The sequence below is a fragment of the Chionomys nivalis genome, chromosome 9, assembly GCF_950005125.1.
Source record: "Chionomys nivalis chromosome 9, mChiNiv1.1, whole genome shotgun sequence".
Classification (NCBI taxonomy): Eukaryota; Metazoa; Chordata; class Mammalia; order Rodentia; family Cricetidae; genus Chionomys; species Chionomys nivalis.
Genome location: NC_080094.1, coordinates 12653228 through 12670574, shown reverse-complemented (window position 1 = coordinate 12670574; position 17347 = coordinate 12653228). Strand labels below are relative to the sequence as shown.

General features: G+C 49.6%; 1 protein-coding gene across 17 annotated transcripts in view; it reads right to left on the bottom strand.

The window, feature by feature from the left end:
• The window catches only part of Zmynd8 (zinc finger MYND-type containing 8), a 95149-nt gene extending 80446 nt beyond the window's left edge, over window positions 1-14703 (bottom strand). For 8 of the 17 annotated variants that reach the window (XM_057781605.1, XM_057781616.1, XM_057781617.1 and 5 more), the window contains exons 1-2: window positions 14616-14703; window positions 6086-6156 (exon numbers count right to left, since the gene is read on the bottom strand). In XM_057781605.1, the coding sequence (XP_057637588.1) occupies window positions 6086-6156; window positions 14616-14629 (85 nt within the window). In that variant the 5' untranslated portion in view covers window positions 14630-14703. Of the gene's footprint in view, window positions 1-6085; window positions 6157-6618; window positions 6644-8988; window positions 9309-9825; window positions 10493-13388; window positions 13646-14615 lie in introns of those variants that run through there. The other 9 variants (XM_057781603.1, XM_057781612.1, XM_057781606.1 and 6 more) reach the window with 7 other exon arrangements.
• Between the last annotated feature and the right edge of the window lie 2644 nt (window positions 14704-17347).

The following is a 17347-nucleotide window of genomic DNA, read 5'->3' as shown; positions in this document are numbered from 1 at the left end:
AGTTGAGCTGCCGTTGCAAGAGAAGGGTGGGGCAATCCCAGCAGGCATCGCGAGTGAGCCCAATTCCTGGCCCTGAGCAGTGAGTAGAACACCCCTACCCCACCCAGTAACCCCCTTCTATTTCCCCCATGCTGGCAGCCACCACAGGTATATCTGCTAGCCCTGAAGGGGTTTGATTTGGGGGTTTAAAGCAAAAGACAAAACCAGACCCCTGCGTCCTACTTGGCCACTTCATTCATCATCATGAGTCTCAGTTTCCAAGACTGTGAAATGGGAAAGCACAGATCAGAGCAGCGAGATGGAAACCAATGAGGCGAGGCGATGTGTGGATACTGTGTGTGGATACTGCGTGCAGATGATACTGTGTGCAGGCACGGGTAAGAACTCACGAACCCTTCACTGTGCCAAGGCTCCTGGAAGCTGGATGCTGCTTGTGATTTATGCCTGGGTAACTTTCAGCAAATTGTCACCCTCGGACACAAATGTCACCCTGACATCTTGAAAGCAGGAAGGCTTTGTCTCCTGAGAAGTGAGAGCTCTGGAAAATGCCAGGGATGATATAAAGGAAGCAATAGACTCGGGAACTAGCCTATTAATAATAAGTGATTACACAGGAAGAGCAGCTGACGGACGGAGCATCTGAATGGGACTTGAGAAGTCTGAACTAGCTCCGGTAAGATGGCTCGGTGGGTGCCTTCACACACACACCAAACCTTCCTCAGGACCCACACAATGAATAAAAAGAAAACCAACTTCCAAAAGTTGTCCTCTAGGCCGGGCGGTGGTGGCTCACGCCTTTAATCCCAGCACTTGGGAGGCAGAGGTAGGCGGATCTCTGTGAGTTCGAGACCAGCCTGGTCTACAAGAGCTAGTTCCAGGACAGGCTCCAAACCCACAGAGAAACCCTGTCTCTAAAAACAAAACAAAACAAAAAAAAAGTTGTCCTCTAATCTAGACACATGCACGCGCACACACACACACACACAAAATGGAACATGTGTACACATTCAATAAATAAATACACACAGGGCGGGGGCACTCTGTATCTGTAAGTTTGAGGCCACGAGGCTAGACTGGACTACAGAGCAAGTTCTAGGACAGCCAAGACTGTTACACAGAGAAACCCTGTCTCAAAACACAAAACAACAACAACAACAAGAATTCCAAGCTAAGTGGATCGACATATGGTCTGCTATCCCAGCTACTCCCTTAGGCCCACGGTTCAAGACTAGTCTGGGCAACAGAAAATCATCTCAAAACAAAACAAAGCCTTAACAGTTCTTGAACTAGGAAAATGGCTCAGAAGATAAGGTGCTGGCTGTCAAGCCTGAGGACCTCAGTTGGATCCTAGGGTCCACATAGTTGAAGAACCAGGTTTCACATGCTGTCCTCTGGCTTCCATAGATATCCTGCGACACAAAGACACCCACACCAGAATAAATGCATCAAAGCAACACTTCAACTGGGGGCTAGAGAGGCGGCTGAGGGGTAGCGCACTAGCCCTGGCCTCTCCACCAATCACTATCCGTCTCTGGATCCCAGAGCCAGCTGGAGTCCACCCCCTGCCCCCACAACCAATCCCAGATGAACGTCTTGAGCTTCTCCAAATGCCCCACCTCATCTCCTGAGGAATGTTCTTTTCCTTGTGGAGACAGCCAGGGTGGGTCCAAGTGTCTAGACAGCAGTCAAAGGGCGGCCACAGACACATGGCCCGGATGTGCCCTACTGTTCCTGAGATCGGTGAGCCATCCAGCCCACTTGACAGCCTTTCCTGTTACCACCATGAGACAACGGACCCCTTTCCTGACAGATCCTACTGCTCCTGCCCAAACGGTCCAGACAGGCTTTTACTGTTCATAACAGAAAAGGAGCAAGCAGACAGGACACACACTCAGCGGTTGGCACACGCATGAATCTCTCTTCCTCCTCCCCCTCTCCGGGTTAATTAATTACTTCTTTTTTTAAGACAGGATTCTGTCTTTTGGGGACTGAAGCACTAAACACTGAGAACCACAAGAGGGTCTAAAGGGACAATTCGTGTTCACAGCCTGGATCACCACACTGGGAACCTCGGAGATAAATGGGGTGAAAGAGGGATAAGCTGTGGCCAACACATCACCCACGTCACATCCTGGCCACACAGACTTCAACTCTATGAACCTCGGTGCCCTGAGATCAAAGCTCGGGCTGTGAAATATGAACGACACTCGGGTGACTGTGTCAGAAGAGTGCCCTGGCAGGTCGTGCGCCCTTGTAATCCCAGCACTTGGGGACAGAAGTCAGGAACAAGTCAGGAACATCCAGAGTTCAAGGCCAGCCTTCAACACCAATTAATTCATGGTCAGTATGGGTTATGTGAAACTCTTTCTTTTTTTTTTTTGAGACAGGGTTTCTCTGTAGCTTTTGGTACCTGTCCTGGAACTAGCTCTTGTAGACCAGGCTGGCCTCGAACTCACAGAGATCCGCCTGCCTCTGCCTCCCGAGTGCTGGGATTAAAGGCGTGCGCCACCATCGCCCGGCTTTAAGGTATGTGTGCTTTTAAGAAAGAGTTTCAGCAGAGCTGGATCCTGGTTTCTAATACCAGAAAGGGCCTGAAGCAGAACACAAACATAAAGTCATAAGCAGAGCCCATGATGATAGCGGCTGTCCTAGGGATCCCCAAGGCCAACACAAAGCACTCCAGGCTGTCCAACAGAAGCAATGCGTACCAAGTAGCGGTGCATGACCAAGAGTACAAAACTGATCTCTGGGTCCATGATAATATCAAGGAACAAAGAAACACATAGGAGAGACACAGCTCAGAAGTTAAGAGCATTGGTTCTTCCAGAGGCCCTAGGTTTAATTCCTAGCACCCACATGGCTCACAACCACCTATATAACTCCTGTTCCAGGGGATCCAATTCCCTCTTCTGGCCCCTGTGGGCACCAGGCATATATGCACACAAACACCAATACACATAATTTTTTAAAAAATAAACCTTTATTTATTTATTTTTTTTTTTAATTTTTTTTTTTTTTGGTTTTTTCGAGACAGGGTTTCTCTGTAGCTCTGGAGCCTGTCCTGGAACTCCTTTTGTAGACCAGGCTGGCCTCGAACTCACAGAGATCCACCTGCCTCTGCCTCCCGAGTGCTGGGATTAAAGGCGTGCGCCACCAACGCCCGTCTTAAACCTTTTTTTAAAACAAGATTGATGACATAGGGGAACAGTATCTCTATTGTACAGAGTTTTAATATAGTCACTGTGCTCATGGAGATGGACGAGGGACACACTCTCCTGCTCCTGGGATGTAGCTCAGTAATTTCCTTCCAAAGACTGCAGTGTGGGGACCAAGGGTGTGGCTCAGCATTAGCAAGTCCCAGGTTCCACTCCCAATACCACATAAACCTCACATGACGGCACACGCCTGTAACCCCAGCACTTATCACCCTGGACTGCACAGCAAGTTTAAGGCCAGTGTGAGCTACATGAGTCTCTGTCAAAAAAAAAAAACTCTTTTAGGAGTACAATTTGGAAAATGTCAAGGTCATCAAAAATAAAGGTCTGAGAAACGGTTACTAAGGAGACGGTGCCATATAGTGGCACAGTCTCATTCAGGACAGCTAAGGAACTCTGAACGCAGTGTGGGCTTTAGAGGATGAATTCAGAATATCCAGATATGGGGAAGAGGGGTAAAGTTGGGTGGGAGCTGTGCTACCTCCATGAGTTTTCTTTTGAAAAATCTAAAACTCTTAAAATGTACTTATTTTAAAAACAGAACTCAAAATGGCAGTTGACTTCTTCAGAACCAGCAGCCACCAAAAGCCTTTCTGGCAAACATCTGAGAAGAATCTGTGTGATAAGAAGCAGTCTACCAGGACCCAGGGCAGCATGTTCCAGACAGACTGGGACACAAACTCCCAGGACAAACAGAAGGACATGGGGAGCAAAGTCAGGAAAGTTGGGGACGGGTGCTGCAGGAGCAAAGGAGGCGAAAGGGGCGGGTCACGGTGACTCCAGACAGTAAGGGTGTTAGGAGGGATCACAAGCTCTGGGAAGATAAGCACGAGTGAGGGTATGTGCCTGTGTACATGTGTGTGCAGGCGTGGAGGTCAGAGGTCAACTTCAGGTGTTATTCCTCAGAGCTGTCCACCCATTGTGTTTCTCTGAAGAGGGTCTCACATTTAGATAGGATTTTTACGAGTGCTAGATATTGACTCAGACCTTCAGCGAGCACTTTACCAGCTGAGCCCATCTTCTCGCCCTATAGCTGCTTTCTAGGAATGGTCCTCACTGCCCTGGGAAAAGGCAGGTGGACACGGGTCATCCAGAGCTGGCCAGCAACAGAGAGGAAATAGCATTTAGTTGTGAACTAGGGACCTCTTATTGTATAATGACAGAAAATGTCTCCACAATGGGCACGGCAGGCCCCTGGTGGACTTTGCCAAGTTGGGGGGGTCACGACTGTGGACCTTCTGGAGGGGGTTTTACTCTGCCTACCAAGGAGTCCATGAAATAGACAGCCTCAATACAGCCTACACTACCGACTTACCACCCATTAGAGACTCAATCTCGTAACCCACAGGGTTACACCTCCTGCCTCAGAAGGGGACTGGACAGGCTCAGCACAAGAAGGTCCATGATGTCCCACAAAGTCCAAACTCACCAGTGTCACAGACAACCCTAGGCGGGAGGAGCGTGAGATCTAAAGTAGCTCACACCTGGGCTTACAGTAACAAAAGGAGCCAGGCAACCCCAGGACTCAGAAGGCAGAGGCAGGTGGATTTCTGTGAGTTCAGAGCCAACAGGGTCTACAGAGCACATTCTAGGCCAGTCAGGGCTATATAGTGAGACCCTGACTCTAAAAAGAAAAGGGAGGGAGGGACAAGACAGACAAAGATGAAACCCAACACCACCCAGCCCCTCTCTAGAGGGTTCCTCATCCTCTCTACTCTGGCACTTGTCTCATCGGTCAAATCCCAACAGCGGGGCTCCAAAGGGCTTCTCAGTCATGGTCAACTGCCCCCAAAGGCTCTGGTAGAAGGACCCCCCTGTTCCAGCTCTCTGGGCTCCTTGCCACCAGGAGCAATGAAATTCAGATGGCATGCACATTCTGGGACAATGGAGACAAGGGACAGGGCAGTGAGCCTGCCTCCTTCTCCCAGCTCTTGGTGACCACCTGACCCTTAGCTCGACCCAAATAATAAGGCTGTCTGATTTGGGGGTGGCTGTCTGGTTTGTGGGTGGCTGTATGGTTTTGGGGTGGCTGTCTGGTTTGGGGGTTTTTTAGCCCTGAAATGTTCTTTTCTTCCAGGTGCCTTATTATTTTATGCCACATTTTATGACATCCTGGCCAGATGAGAGTCTCCTCCTGGAATGATCTGCACCTTTCCTGCCAACCCGCCCTGCAGCCCCTCCCACCTCCCAGAGAGAGCAGTGAGCTGCAGCACAGGAACAAAACAATGCAGTGGTTGGGCTATTCCAGCAAACAGTGCTCCAGTGAGCACCCAGAGCGCAAACAAATGTTCCCTTTGGGGTGCCCCACAAACTCTCCCACCAAGCAGCAAGGCGGACCCTGTCCACCACAGGCTCCCAGCAAACAGAGTAAACAGCAGAGCAGACACCACAGTTTGCTCTGAGTGCAGGCCCTGGCGTCCTCACTCCTTGTTAAGGCTAACCAAGACCACCATTTTCCAATGAAGCCGGCCAGCTCCATCCCACTCCGGGGATTGCCCAGAGGCCTGCTGTTAAAATCACAAAGTCTGCCACAGCTGCAGATCCCAGTGGCTTCTGCAGGCACCATACCATTTAGACCCTTGATGCCTGTTAGAATTCTAGGGAGAGGCACGCAGGCACCCTGGCCCAGACACACACCCCAAATTTACCACAGGGCAACTCCAGACAAGTCAGTGCACCTACACAGGCACAGCAGGGAGGAAAGACTGAATGATGTCTCCAGAAATTAGGTTCATCCATCAAAGGCCCCTACACAGCGCGACGGGTGTCACGCCCAGCAGCTCGGAGAACCACATTCACCCCTCCACAACAACAAAAGAAATCCCACCCCTCCTTGAGAACTGAGCAGATAATCTGAGATTTTCACTCACCTTTGGAGCGAGTGGAAATGTCCATTCCCTCTTCCACCTCCTGTTCAGTTTTTATTTCCTCCTCAGCCAAGCTGAAATAGAACAAATTAGGTTTGTTTAGGGAGGCTGCTGACGACCCCTGTGGGGGCAGCTACTGGAGAGCCAGAGAGTAAACCCGCTTTCCCTCCAGACCCTCATCATGTGAGGGGAGGGAGCACACCTGATTTCAACCAAGTGTGAAGATGATGAACGGACTTCTTTAGAACACTAGAACGCTAAAAATACTTTTTGAAAAAAGCCAAATTAATATTTCAATTGTCATGCCATTCATTAGAAGATGAGAGGGGGCACACGTTTTTAGTTTATGAACTCCAACAACCTACCCACTTCTAGCCTAAAGAACCCGGCCTTCAAATTAGCAAGTCTCTCATTGCTGACACTAGGGTGCCACGCAGGCAGGTTAGAGCCTGGATACCCAGAATCCCTAACTCATGGCCTCCCCATCCTGAACCTAATAGCTCTCCAATGAGGCAGGAACATGAAAACAGACGTACTGGTTAAATTACAAGGTAGAAAAACATGGCCAGACTCCACCAGCCTTTATCCCAGGAATCAGGACCCCGGGGTCTCCAGGCAGCCTGAACCCCAGCAGGCATGGCTTCCTTCTTAACTGTGGCTAATTACAATCCAGCACAGACAGTGGAATGAGGAAGGATTATTGAAAAGACACAGGCTGAGTGGAGAGCTGGGATAAGAAAGGAAGGAGGCAGGCCACCTTAGCCAGGAGGGTCTGTTGTCCAGAACCCTCTCTTCTCCGTTGGAACACAGGTTAGACAAGAGCAGGTCCTGTCATCTCTAACCCCTCCCCCCTCCGAGCCCCTAATACTTCAAAAGCCAAACGAAGGAAATGCAGATCTGCTCTTATAGGTGTGCTAGAACGTTCCAGGCATTTCCGGATGCCACTTCTATGAGAAGCTATGCAATCATGGCTCAGTAAGAAGAAACGGATGCATCACCAACTGATGTGGCTGGAATTTTCCATTGGGAAGCTCGAAGGCCAGACAGGAAGAGAGCAGAGAAGACCATCCTGTCTGTGTCCTGCGTTCTGTGTGAGTGACAAGGCAAAGGACAGCTCCAAAAGGCAGCCTCAGGCCTGGAAGCTCAGGGTAAGATGGAGTCGTGTTTGGGAGAGCTCCAAGTGTGCTGGGAGGGCAGAATTCTAAACAGGAACTAGGCAGAAAGAGCAAAGATGGCTCGTGACGAGTCCTCGACTCTAACTAGTCCCAAGAGAGAAAAGAGAGGGAGATAGTTTAGGTTTGAATTTAAATATTAACACAACATGCTTAGCACTGTGATATGGGGTCTTGGTAACAATGACATTTAGTCAGCATCTGTCGAGAGACCAACGACAAAACCACCAAAGAAATACTGACACGTTGTCACAGGTGATCCTCCGCCAAAGAAACCAGCCTGCCAGACCTAAGTACGTCACCAAGGCAAAACAATACAGGGGACAGTACAGTTTCTACTCCAGCTTCCAGGGAAAAGCAAACCCAACTCCGAAACCCTGCCTAGAATGCTGAGTAACTGCCCCAGGTGCGGCTGGAGGGGTGATTCCTCCAGCCAGCAGAGATGGGGTAGAGGGTTAACTTCAAAAGGACAACCTTAAACCTTGGTCTTTCAAAGCAACTAGAATTCTGTTCCCCTCTCCAGCATGAAGCATTTAAAACAGATCCCACCCATATTTTGAGGGGTGGGAATAGTGCTAGTCTGTGCTCCAACTAAAACGTACGGGGGGGGGGGGGATAAGTACGACTCACAGAGAGCCCCCACCCCACCCCGCAACAAAACCCCCTTGAAGGCTTTCTATCATGATGGAAACATTGAAAGGTGTATTGATCAAGGCGGGAGGCCTGCACTGGAGAGAACAATTATGTGGCTTGTAAGAGCACAGAAGGGCTGAACACTTCAGGCGGGAGTGCGGCTGAGAAGCTAAGAAAATGCAAAGTAGTTTCTCGGAGTGGCTGTTTGCTGCTGAGTTTAGGATAATCAATTCTGAAACAGAAGTGGGGGGTAAGCTGGCTTATCTTCCCTGGCATTACAAGTGATCGCCATAGTCACCTGACTTTAGCTACAGCATCACCGGTTTTGAGCCTAGGATTTCCAGCACAATTGAAGAAAACCATCCTTTTCACAAAACAGCAAGCCTTCCCTTCAGAGGCAACCCCCATCTGTGCAAGAACATGCACGCGCGTGCACACACACACACACACACGCACACTTGCACAAGTGCACAACTTATATTTGACTAAATTGACATGGCAGTGCCTGTGAATTTGAAAGGAAAAACAAACAAACAAAAACACTCCATTTACAAAAGCATAGGCCAAAAAACAAAATTAGTCATTTTGAATAAAATACAAAATTAGTCATTTAGAATAGCCACATGCAAGGGACTGCTTTTCACCTACAATCTTCGGTTTCTTATCCTTCCTTTTTTTTTTTTCTTGTTCAATGTTAAGCACTAAGGGGATCATATCACAAGAGCTGATGAGAAAAGATTGATACCTTTCTAAATGCCCCCACTGATCCTGGGCAATTTAGTTTAAGAGCTGTTTGGAGATTGTGGGGTGGAAGTGGGGGGCAGGTAGCCAAATAACAATCTTTAGAGAGAAAACTGCAACGGAAGAAAATACTTTGAACTTTTGCCATTAACACGTTAAAAGTCCTAGCATGCACAGCCCCCCCTTCCTAGGCTGCTAGAACCCAACAACCCTGCTGACCATTTCAATCAACAAAGGAACAAGTCCTGCTTAGAAATTGACAATTCTATTTTTGTAAAGGTCTGATGGGGTGAATGGATGCATAAAGAACAGGGTTACAATAAGCAAACAGAGAAAAAAATGTATCAACTAGCTGCATACACTGTATACAGGCGACCATCGGCACTTAGGTTCATATTTACCCAAGTCACTCCCTGGTGGATCCAAACTGCTACGGAAAGAAGATACAGCACCTGCAGACACAATCAACTCATCTCCTTTTCCCTTTCCAAAAAAATAAGACTCCCCCGTACTCATTCTCTGAGCAAGAAATCCGGTCTTCCTTCTAAACCTACGTGCACCAGGAGGAAAGGAGCAATTAAAAGTTGTATCCGCACTCCTGTCCATCCAGGAAGCCTTAAACCTTCTGATTATTAATTCTGAGGACTCAGGGTTGATCCGTAATTCCCAGGCATCTCACTCCTTCAACACTTCCCAAGGAGAGAGAGAGAGAGAGAGAGAGAGAGAGAGAGAGAGAGAGAGAGAGAGAGAGAGAAAGCTTATCTATTTGACAGGGGGTGGGGGGAAGCCTGGATGGATATACAATAGGTAGATCCTCCTTTTCCCAAGTGCCCTTAATACTTTGACTTTTACAACAATCTGTAACCCAGCTAGAACACATAACCAGCATGCACAAGAAGACCTTGCTGCCCCAGTCAGAAGATCACACAGCAATTCAGGAATCATGCATCATTCCCAAGCGCTTCTCCCAGGTTTTACTTTCATTCAAAAATACCAAAAGGGTCCAGGCTGTAAGAAATACTTAATACCCAAGACACAGCATCCTCCTCCTCCATGTCACAACAGTCAGCATCAAAATGTAAAGAGGGGGGGAACAAAAGCAAAACAAAAGCAGGCATGCCCCTCTGAATCTGCAAATAATTTTCTTTAATTGGGGGAGGGGGGATGGTTAGCAAAGCGCTTTCTATAATCACTCACCTAAAACGGGCAGTCATCGGAGCTAAGCTATTTATGCAGGATTCTTAAAATGGCGGCTGGCAACAGTGCCTCATTCCTGTATTGGAGCTAAAATGGTAGCAGTTTGTTCAATAGCTGAGCTCATGTTTAAGGAGCCCTGCTAGTTCCAAAGCTGCCTTCATAAACATCAGAACTAGAAAACGCTCCACCAAAGGACACCAACAATCCAGCGTTTGAAGAAGAATAAAAAAAGAAGAAGAAAAAGGGAAAAAAAAACAACAAACTGCAGTCAGTGGCAGGAGTTAGTGAAGTCACAGGTTCTTAAGGAAAAGCCAGCCTTCCCTTTCAGGCGCTCAGCCTTCCTCGGGAGACTGTGCTGGGGCCCCCTTGCCCTGCACTGAGGTGGGTGGAAGGTTAGGAATTACGCAGCCCCCTGGCATAATGTGGAGACAGACAGGTGTCTCCGCGCGCAGATCTGTCCTAGAGAGCAAGCTGCAGGGGAGGAAGCTCGTGCCCTTCTGAGTCCAGAGCAGCACAGCTCGACATCCCTTCTCTCCAGGTAAAACAGCAGGCATAGGAGACGCAGAGCGACAGGGCTGCACTTCTGTCTGAGGCCAAGCTGAAAATTCAGAACGATGGTGAGCCTAAAAACTGCCACCAAATACAGCAGCCACCCCTGCTAACAGGGATCACCAAGGACAGACCCCTCGGGTCTACAAAGGAGGAACCCTAGTCCACAGAGGACGACTCTCACACATGAGGCTTCCGTCCACCTCCCCCCATGGGGCCTGGGAGGTAGCAATGCATTTTTGCAAAGCCCCCCTTCACAGGCCGAACTATTAATAATAACGTCATGGTGGCCAATGTCATTGACTGCTAAGGTCTAAGAGCTACAGGATTCCTCCAACGCTGGGAGCAGGGAGTTTCAAGGTGACAGTTTTTCAGCTCCTAGGGAGAAAGGAGGGCACCATGCCCGTGGCTGAGTCGGGCGAGGCCAGGCCGCTGGCTGGGAGCCGGTCTGCAGGTAGGAGATCCGGGTAGGAAGGGCCGGCCTGGCAGCATGCAGGCTGCAGAGCTGGCAGGGCCTCCCTGTTTGTCTGTAAGGAAAACAGAACCGAGGGGGGAAGGGCAAGCAGAGCCCAGCAACCTGAGGCCAAGGGTGACTCCTGACTTGCTCTTTGCATTTGAAGAAAAACCATGAAGGCTTCTAAACCCCACTACTGCCTTTTACTTCTCAGTCTTGGGGCTGGGCCCCTTGAATGTGTCTTCTCAGGGTCAACCAAAGGCAAAGAGATCCAGGAGCTAGCAACGTGTGCCTCGGCCAGAGGAGCCAGGAGGAGAAAGAAAGCAAACAGAAACAAAAGAGATCACACATTTGACTAGATTGGACTTCCCAAACACACCTTGCCTATGGGTCACCAGTACCCAGTCTTCTATGACACCACACACACACACATTCAACCTTTTCTTTAAGACCTGATGCACTGGCTCTCTGAAAGAAAGGGGGGGGGAGCTATTGTTTTCACCCCTACTTTATAATCCTAGGGACCTCTTGCTTTCTTTCTAACTCAAATCATTTTGAGCGTTGATTATAAAAGTCACTAGACTTCTACAATGTTCTTGGCTCTACAATTAGAAGAAACCCTGAAGAAAGTTTACTGAGTGATTATATGTAATTAATTCCTAGTTAAGACTCAGCACTGGCCATTTTCTGGAGCTAATAAAAGCAGTTACTCCCCTCCCCCCACGTGAATGCCACTTCATCTCCCGAAGCAGAATGGTGTACCCATCCTGGAAGGTCTTAAAGGGGCAAACGGAGGGGAGAGAGAGGGGAGGGAGGGAGGCAGAGGAAGAGAGAGAGCGAGAGAGAAGGAGGGGCAGAGAAGGAAAGATGGGGAGGAGGGGGGGAGAGAAAGAGATCAAAAGCTCCAGTGTCTGTATTTGCTCCCTGCAGCTGTAAATCCTCTTTGGGGACCAAGGAGGCAGAAGGGAAGGGAAAAGCAGCCCCTCAGTCTGTTTTCCCTCTGCAATTTGCACAAGTGTTGAACCTTCCACCTTGATGAGGAGAAGCAAGGTGGGGGGATGGGGAATCCTAGGGATGGAATGGAGGATCTCTTCAGCTTGGCCACCTGCTTTCCTAAAAGGAACAAAAAAAAAAAAAGTAGAAATTTCCAGAAGTCCTATACTCAGGCCACTGCAATTGTCAATCTTTAACCTTTTCCCAAAATCTATTGGTTTAAGAGTGCACGGGAAAAAAGGAACCCCATTGGGCTAGTCTGTGAGTCAGCACTGAGGTCCCACAGAGTCCAACTGCAATGCAGTAATTTTTTTTTTTTATTCTCCCTTTAGTAACTGGAAAAGAATGCTACTTCGAAAGCAATTAACTTTTTACCAACCCGGGCATGGTGGTGGCCATGAGGAAAATTGGGCAGCTTGAGCCAGGGTTAGGAAATTGGCTGGGGTTCACATTTACAAACAGACCCTGGCTTTCCAAACCTGTGGGGGCCATTTTAATGCAAGCTTTCAGAGGACAATTGCTTTGCCCTCAAGTTTCCTTCCAGCCTGACAAGTTATGCAAATACTGAAAGAGGCAAACCAGGAGGCTTCTGATTAGCCACTGGTTCTGGGGAAGGCCACAAGAACCTCAGGTTGTAATTTCCATTTACAGCACCGAGATAAGAAGGAAGGGAGTAGCAGAACTTGTGTGGGCCAGTGGCACCGGTCAGAGAACATTACACCCCATCTGTCTTTCTGCTTCAGAGACGCTGGCCTGCCTCACACAGACTGCCCAGTTCATAATTTCGTCCCGATCTCTTTACTAAATGAACCTTTTCCAACTGATGTCAAAGGGTGAGTTGCTTGAACACTGAAAGAGAAAGATTAGTGAGCCTGTGAAGTTGCTCTGAGACCACCACTGCACACTGAGGCCGCACTTCCATGCAGGCTGCATGGATCTCAAAGCTGGAAATAAGTGTCATGAGCTTGCAAGCAGACCCTGAAGATACATGCTAAGAGAAAAGTCGACTTTCGTCACTTTAAGATTCTAACTGCACCCTTAGAATTAGGGCGAATGAAAAGTCAGCATGCACAGAGAAGTGTGGAGCAGGCTTGGGCGGGGGGGGGGGGGGGGGGCGGGCTAAAACTGGTGGTCAGTGAGTCCTAAACCAAACCTAGTTTGGGAGTGGAGAGGATTCTGTACTAGATGTAAACACCGTAAATTACATATGGCAACACAAGGCACACACAGGCACGTACCCCCGTGTGGGGGGCTCTGGAACCCCTAAGAACAAACAGTTTTGTCCACACCTCACAAGCAGGCCACCTACCCAGAGTTCAAAAGAGCCAGACAAAATTCCAGGTCTAGCTGCCAGTCACAAGGAACCCAGCAATTCCTCCCCAGCTCAGGGTAAACAGGAAGTGAGACCTGAAGCCCTAACTGCAGATTAGCAGGAACAACAGTGGACTTAAGCCATCACCTCCACTCAAGGCACTCTTTAGAAGCCACCTCCCCCACATTACAACAGACCCCAAATGTTCACCAAACTCTTGCTACACGGCCAGAGGAGATGGATTGCTTTACTTACCCAACATACGTTCAAGCAACCGTCCCACTTTTCCAGTTAGGAAGAGAGAACGAGCTGGCAGATTTGGGACTTGACCAAAAAGGAAAATTTTTTGTAAACAGTTACATGGTATTATTAAAAACGCACACCACCACCACCACCACCACTAACACAGCCCAGCAACTGGGTATGAGATGCTGTCATGAGCCTCAGGTATGTCCTCTACACTGTATAACAGAGGCCAGAGATGATATAATGGTTTAAAAAAAAAAAAGAGGGGCAAGAAAACAAGGATAAAAGAAACATTAGCCCATGGAAAATCATGCAAGAGTAGAAAGCTAAAGGAGTCAGAGTCCTCCCAGGTTTTTTTCCTGCAGGATGTTATTCAAAAATCTCTCCCCATCCCCACTCCCACTCCACCCCCCAGGCACCAACCCTACTCCCAAAACTCCCTCAGAGGCTAGAAAACACTTTGAGAACCATTTGCTGGCTGTAGGCTGACTTGAAGAACACTCTGTACCAAAGCTAAGTCAGGAAAAAAAAAGGCTGAACAATGTCGTTGTTAAGTGTGAAACACAGTGGAGGAAGAGGAGCCACACGCCACCACCCACCTAGGCCCAGGAGCCAGCCTGGCTCCCTGAGCGCAGCTCTTGCTCAGGCCTGGGTTCTGTTGCAAACAAACACACATCCTCTCTTGCCAGAACTTAGCCCAGCCTTTCCCAGAACCTCTCTGGAGAAGCAAGCTTGCTTGTTCTGCTATCTGCCACACGCAGTCCTGAGCAGGGCTGGGAGAGGACCTTCGGGCTTACCTTCCATTTTCTTCCCCCAGCAGGCATGTGGCAGAGCAGACAATAGTGCAGGGGTGGGGGTGGGGGGGAACTGTTCAGAGAGGGAGAGGAAGGGAGAGGAAGGGAGAGGGGAAAAAAAAAAGAAGGGGAAATAAAATAATAGCTACTCTTTTGGCACACCAGGATCTAGCTTCAAAGTATTCCAGAAATTCTATGTCCTGGACAGAGTAAAGTGTCCCAGGCCCTCACCAGCCTGTAAAATCAAGCTGTGGCTAATGGCTACTTAGCCATGTGACCCAAGAAAGGAAAAAAAAAAATCTCTCTAAACAGTCCCAAGTTAGCCTAAGTGCTCTGGGGGGGGTGAGTGTGGCCCAGCCAGACTACAGAGAAATCACACTGCTAGCCCACAAGTCGCATGGCTCAGGGAGGGGGGAAAAGATGGTTAAAAAGGCGAGCTTACCTCTGTGGATGCATTGTTAACTGTGTAATGTCAATACTTATAAAACATGGAGGACAGGCTCCTAGTTCTCACAGAAAAAGGGTTTGGCACTTCGGCTGATGATCTGGCCGCCTAATAAAAGCTCATCCCCGATTGGCTGCCCCGGCAAATCGGAGTGTAAAGCCGCCGCGGATTGGCTGAAACACTTCCTGAGCGATTATCTTTGTGAGGCTCGGGTGAGCAAGAGCCATCCTGTGCATAGAAAAAGACAGGCCAAGCTAGGCCTTTTGCAGGAAGAAAAACTTGGGAAAGGGGCCCCCGCACGCACTTCTCCCACACCCTGGCGAGATTCCCCGGTCCTGGCAAACCTGCGCAGCCAGCCTGACCTGCTCCAGCGAAGCCTGAGGCCAGGATGCCACTGGGAAGAGCCCTTTTGGGGTGGGCTGGAGGGCTCAGCCACACCTGCCCCCACACAGAAGTCCTTTTCTAAGGAGCCAAGCGGGCCGTTTTCTAGAACAAGCCAGCTTGAGAGGGTCCCAAAGGAGAAAGTCGAGCTGAGGGCTGGAAAGCCCCTGGGAGACAAGGAGCAAGAGGGGCAAGGCCAGATGCAGGCCTCTGAGGGGCTGGGGAGGGGAAACAGGCGCCCAAGAGAGGCCCCCAACAAATCAGCAAGGGGCAGCCAGGTTCCTGAAAGCTGAGGAGCCGCTGCTGTGGGGAGGAGTGGTCAAGTTTGCCTAGTCATGGTCAAAGTGCCTGTTAGAGAAAGCAGGCCCACAGAGCCATTTGCAAGGCCACCTCCTGGCGGTCCTCAAAGAAAAACCAAAAGGGTCTCTCTGTCAAGATGGCAAGTGGGGGAACCCTCCCCAAGCTTACCCTAAGAAAAGCCAAATGCGTTGCTAGCAGGCCACATGCCTCCAACTACAGACCTCCCTTCCCAGCTCCCTCCCCCACCGATGAGGCCTGCTAAACCTGTCAGTTAAACAAAAATCTGACTTCCGTATTAGTCTGTGATGCCTTCAGCTTCCTGCCTGTTAACCCTCTCTCGGACTCTGGGCCTCGCTGGGAAAAACTAGGCCCTGAGATTGCAGAAAAGGCCTGTGGAAAAATACCAGCTGCAGCTCTCCGGGCAGATGCAGAGAGAGAGAGAGAGAGAGAGAGAGAGAGAGAGAGAGAGGAGAGGGAGAGAGAGAGCGCTAACTGCTGTCTCGACTCTGCTTCCCAAGGAGGCGTGGACCTTCTGAATCCAGGGCATACAGGCAGTGTCTGAGAAGCCATTTAAATCCAGAGGGACAGAGAAAGATGTCAAACCCAGCCAGGAAACAAGAACGTCCATTATAGTCAGGCCTGCACACCCACAGGTTAGCCCTTTCTGCCACAATCGCCCCTGTATGTGTGTTCTGAGGGGGAACTGGGCCCTGTTTGGTGGGCAGACAAATCCCCTGGGCTTCATAAGGGTTCTTGCTTCAATTTATTTCCACAGAGAACTGCTTCTTCTCGTCCCCTAAGGCAGATGGAAAGGCGATTTCACACACAGCCTCACACTTGGCAATTCCCCCCACCCCCCGAATCCCTGGCTCTACTCCCCAGTAAAATATTAACTAGTTTCTCAGACCTGCTTATAATTCTGCTCGTTTCAGTAGTGCCGGGTGGGAGGCCAACGTCTGTTCCTTCCTAAAAGGGCGTTTGTAGAAAAGGCAAAGAGAAGACTCTTAGACTGACCAAGCCTCTCTCCTATTCTTTAGTTATTTTTTAAACAACGTCCTTAATTAACAAAATATTAAAAAAAAAAAAAACAGAAGCTAAATAAACACCTTTCTTTGGGGGCTGGAGTTGGTTCAGCCAGACACCAGGAGGCGGACCCAGGAAGCAATAAAGTCTCCCCTCGGCGACTGAAATTAGGACTCATTCCTGCCCCCCACCATTCCTCAAATAAGAATGGAGCTGTTCGCTTGCTCTCCCTGCCCCCCAAGGACAACAGATGCCCAGCAGGCCGGCAGGCCTTCTCCCTGGCTGCGGATCTGCTATCAGGATCCAGACCCAGCCAGGAATCTAAACACACTACTGCAGGAAAGAGCCCTGGCTTTGGAAACAAGACAGGATTTTGTTGTTTTAACGGGCTGAGGCCAAGACTCAGAGAGGACATCTCCAGAGCCACGAGGCCTGACAAAGGCACTCAGGACAACAGGCCTGCCCTCACCCCGAGGGAGGAGTCAGCTCTGACTGGGGAGGGAACCCTGACTGGGACCAAAAATGGGGAACCAGAGGCCTAATCCGGGCACATTCTCCTCTCCCTCCCATTCATGTGGCAGCGGCCTCCACCACTGCTCACATGAAATATTGCTTTAGGGAAATAAACACCAACGGGGCTGCTGACAGAGCTCATGGGCTCCTAACTTCACAACTGGAGAAGGAAATACACACGCAGTGGAGTGTTCATGGGTACCCTGGGTTAGAGCTTGGTGCATAAGTAATTGCAGCACACACACACACACCCTCTCCCTTCTCTCCCTCCCTCTCTCCCTGCATCTGATCACTTGAACTGTTTTCTGGGGCAAAGAGCAGGAAGTTGACGGCCTGCTGGCGACCTACTGGGAGAGCTTTGTTTGAGGAACGCTGCTGCCATTCAGGCTTGGCTGAGGTTATCTGGGAAATGTAACTGGGCTGGAGGCAAAGGTAGGGTGCAGACAGGACTCAGGGAAGGACACAGATTGAGGAGGAAGCCTGAGACCCGCCCACCCGCCAAGGCTGATCTG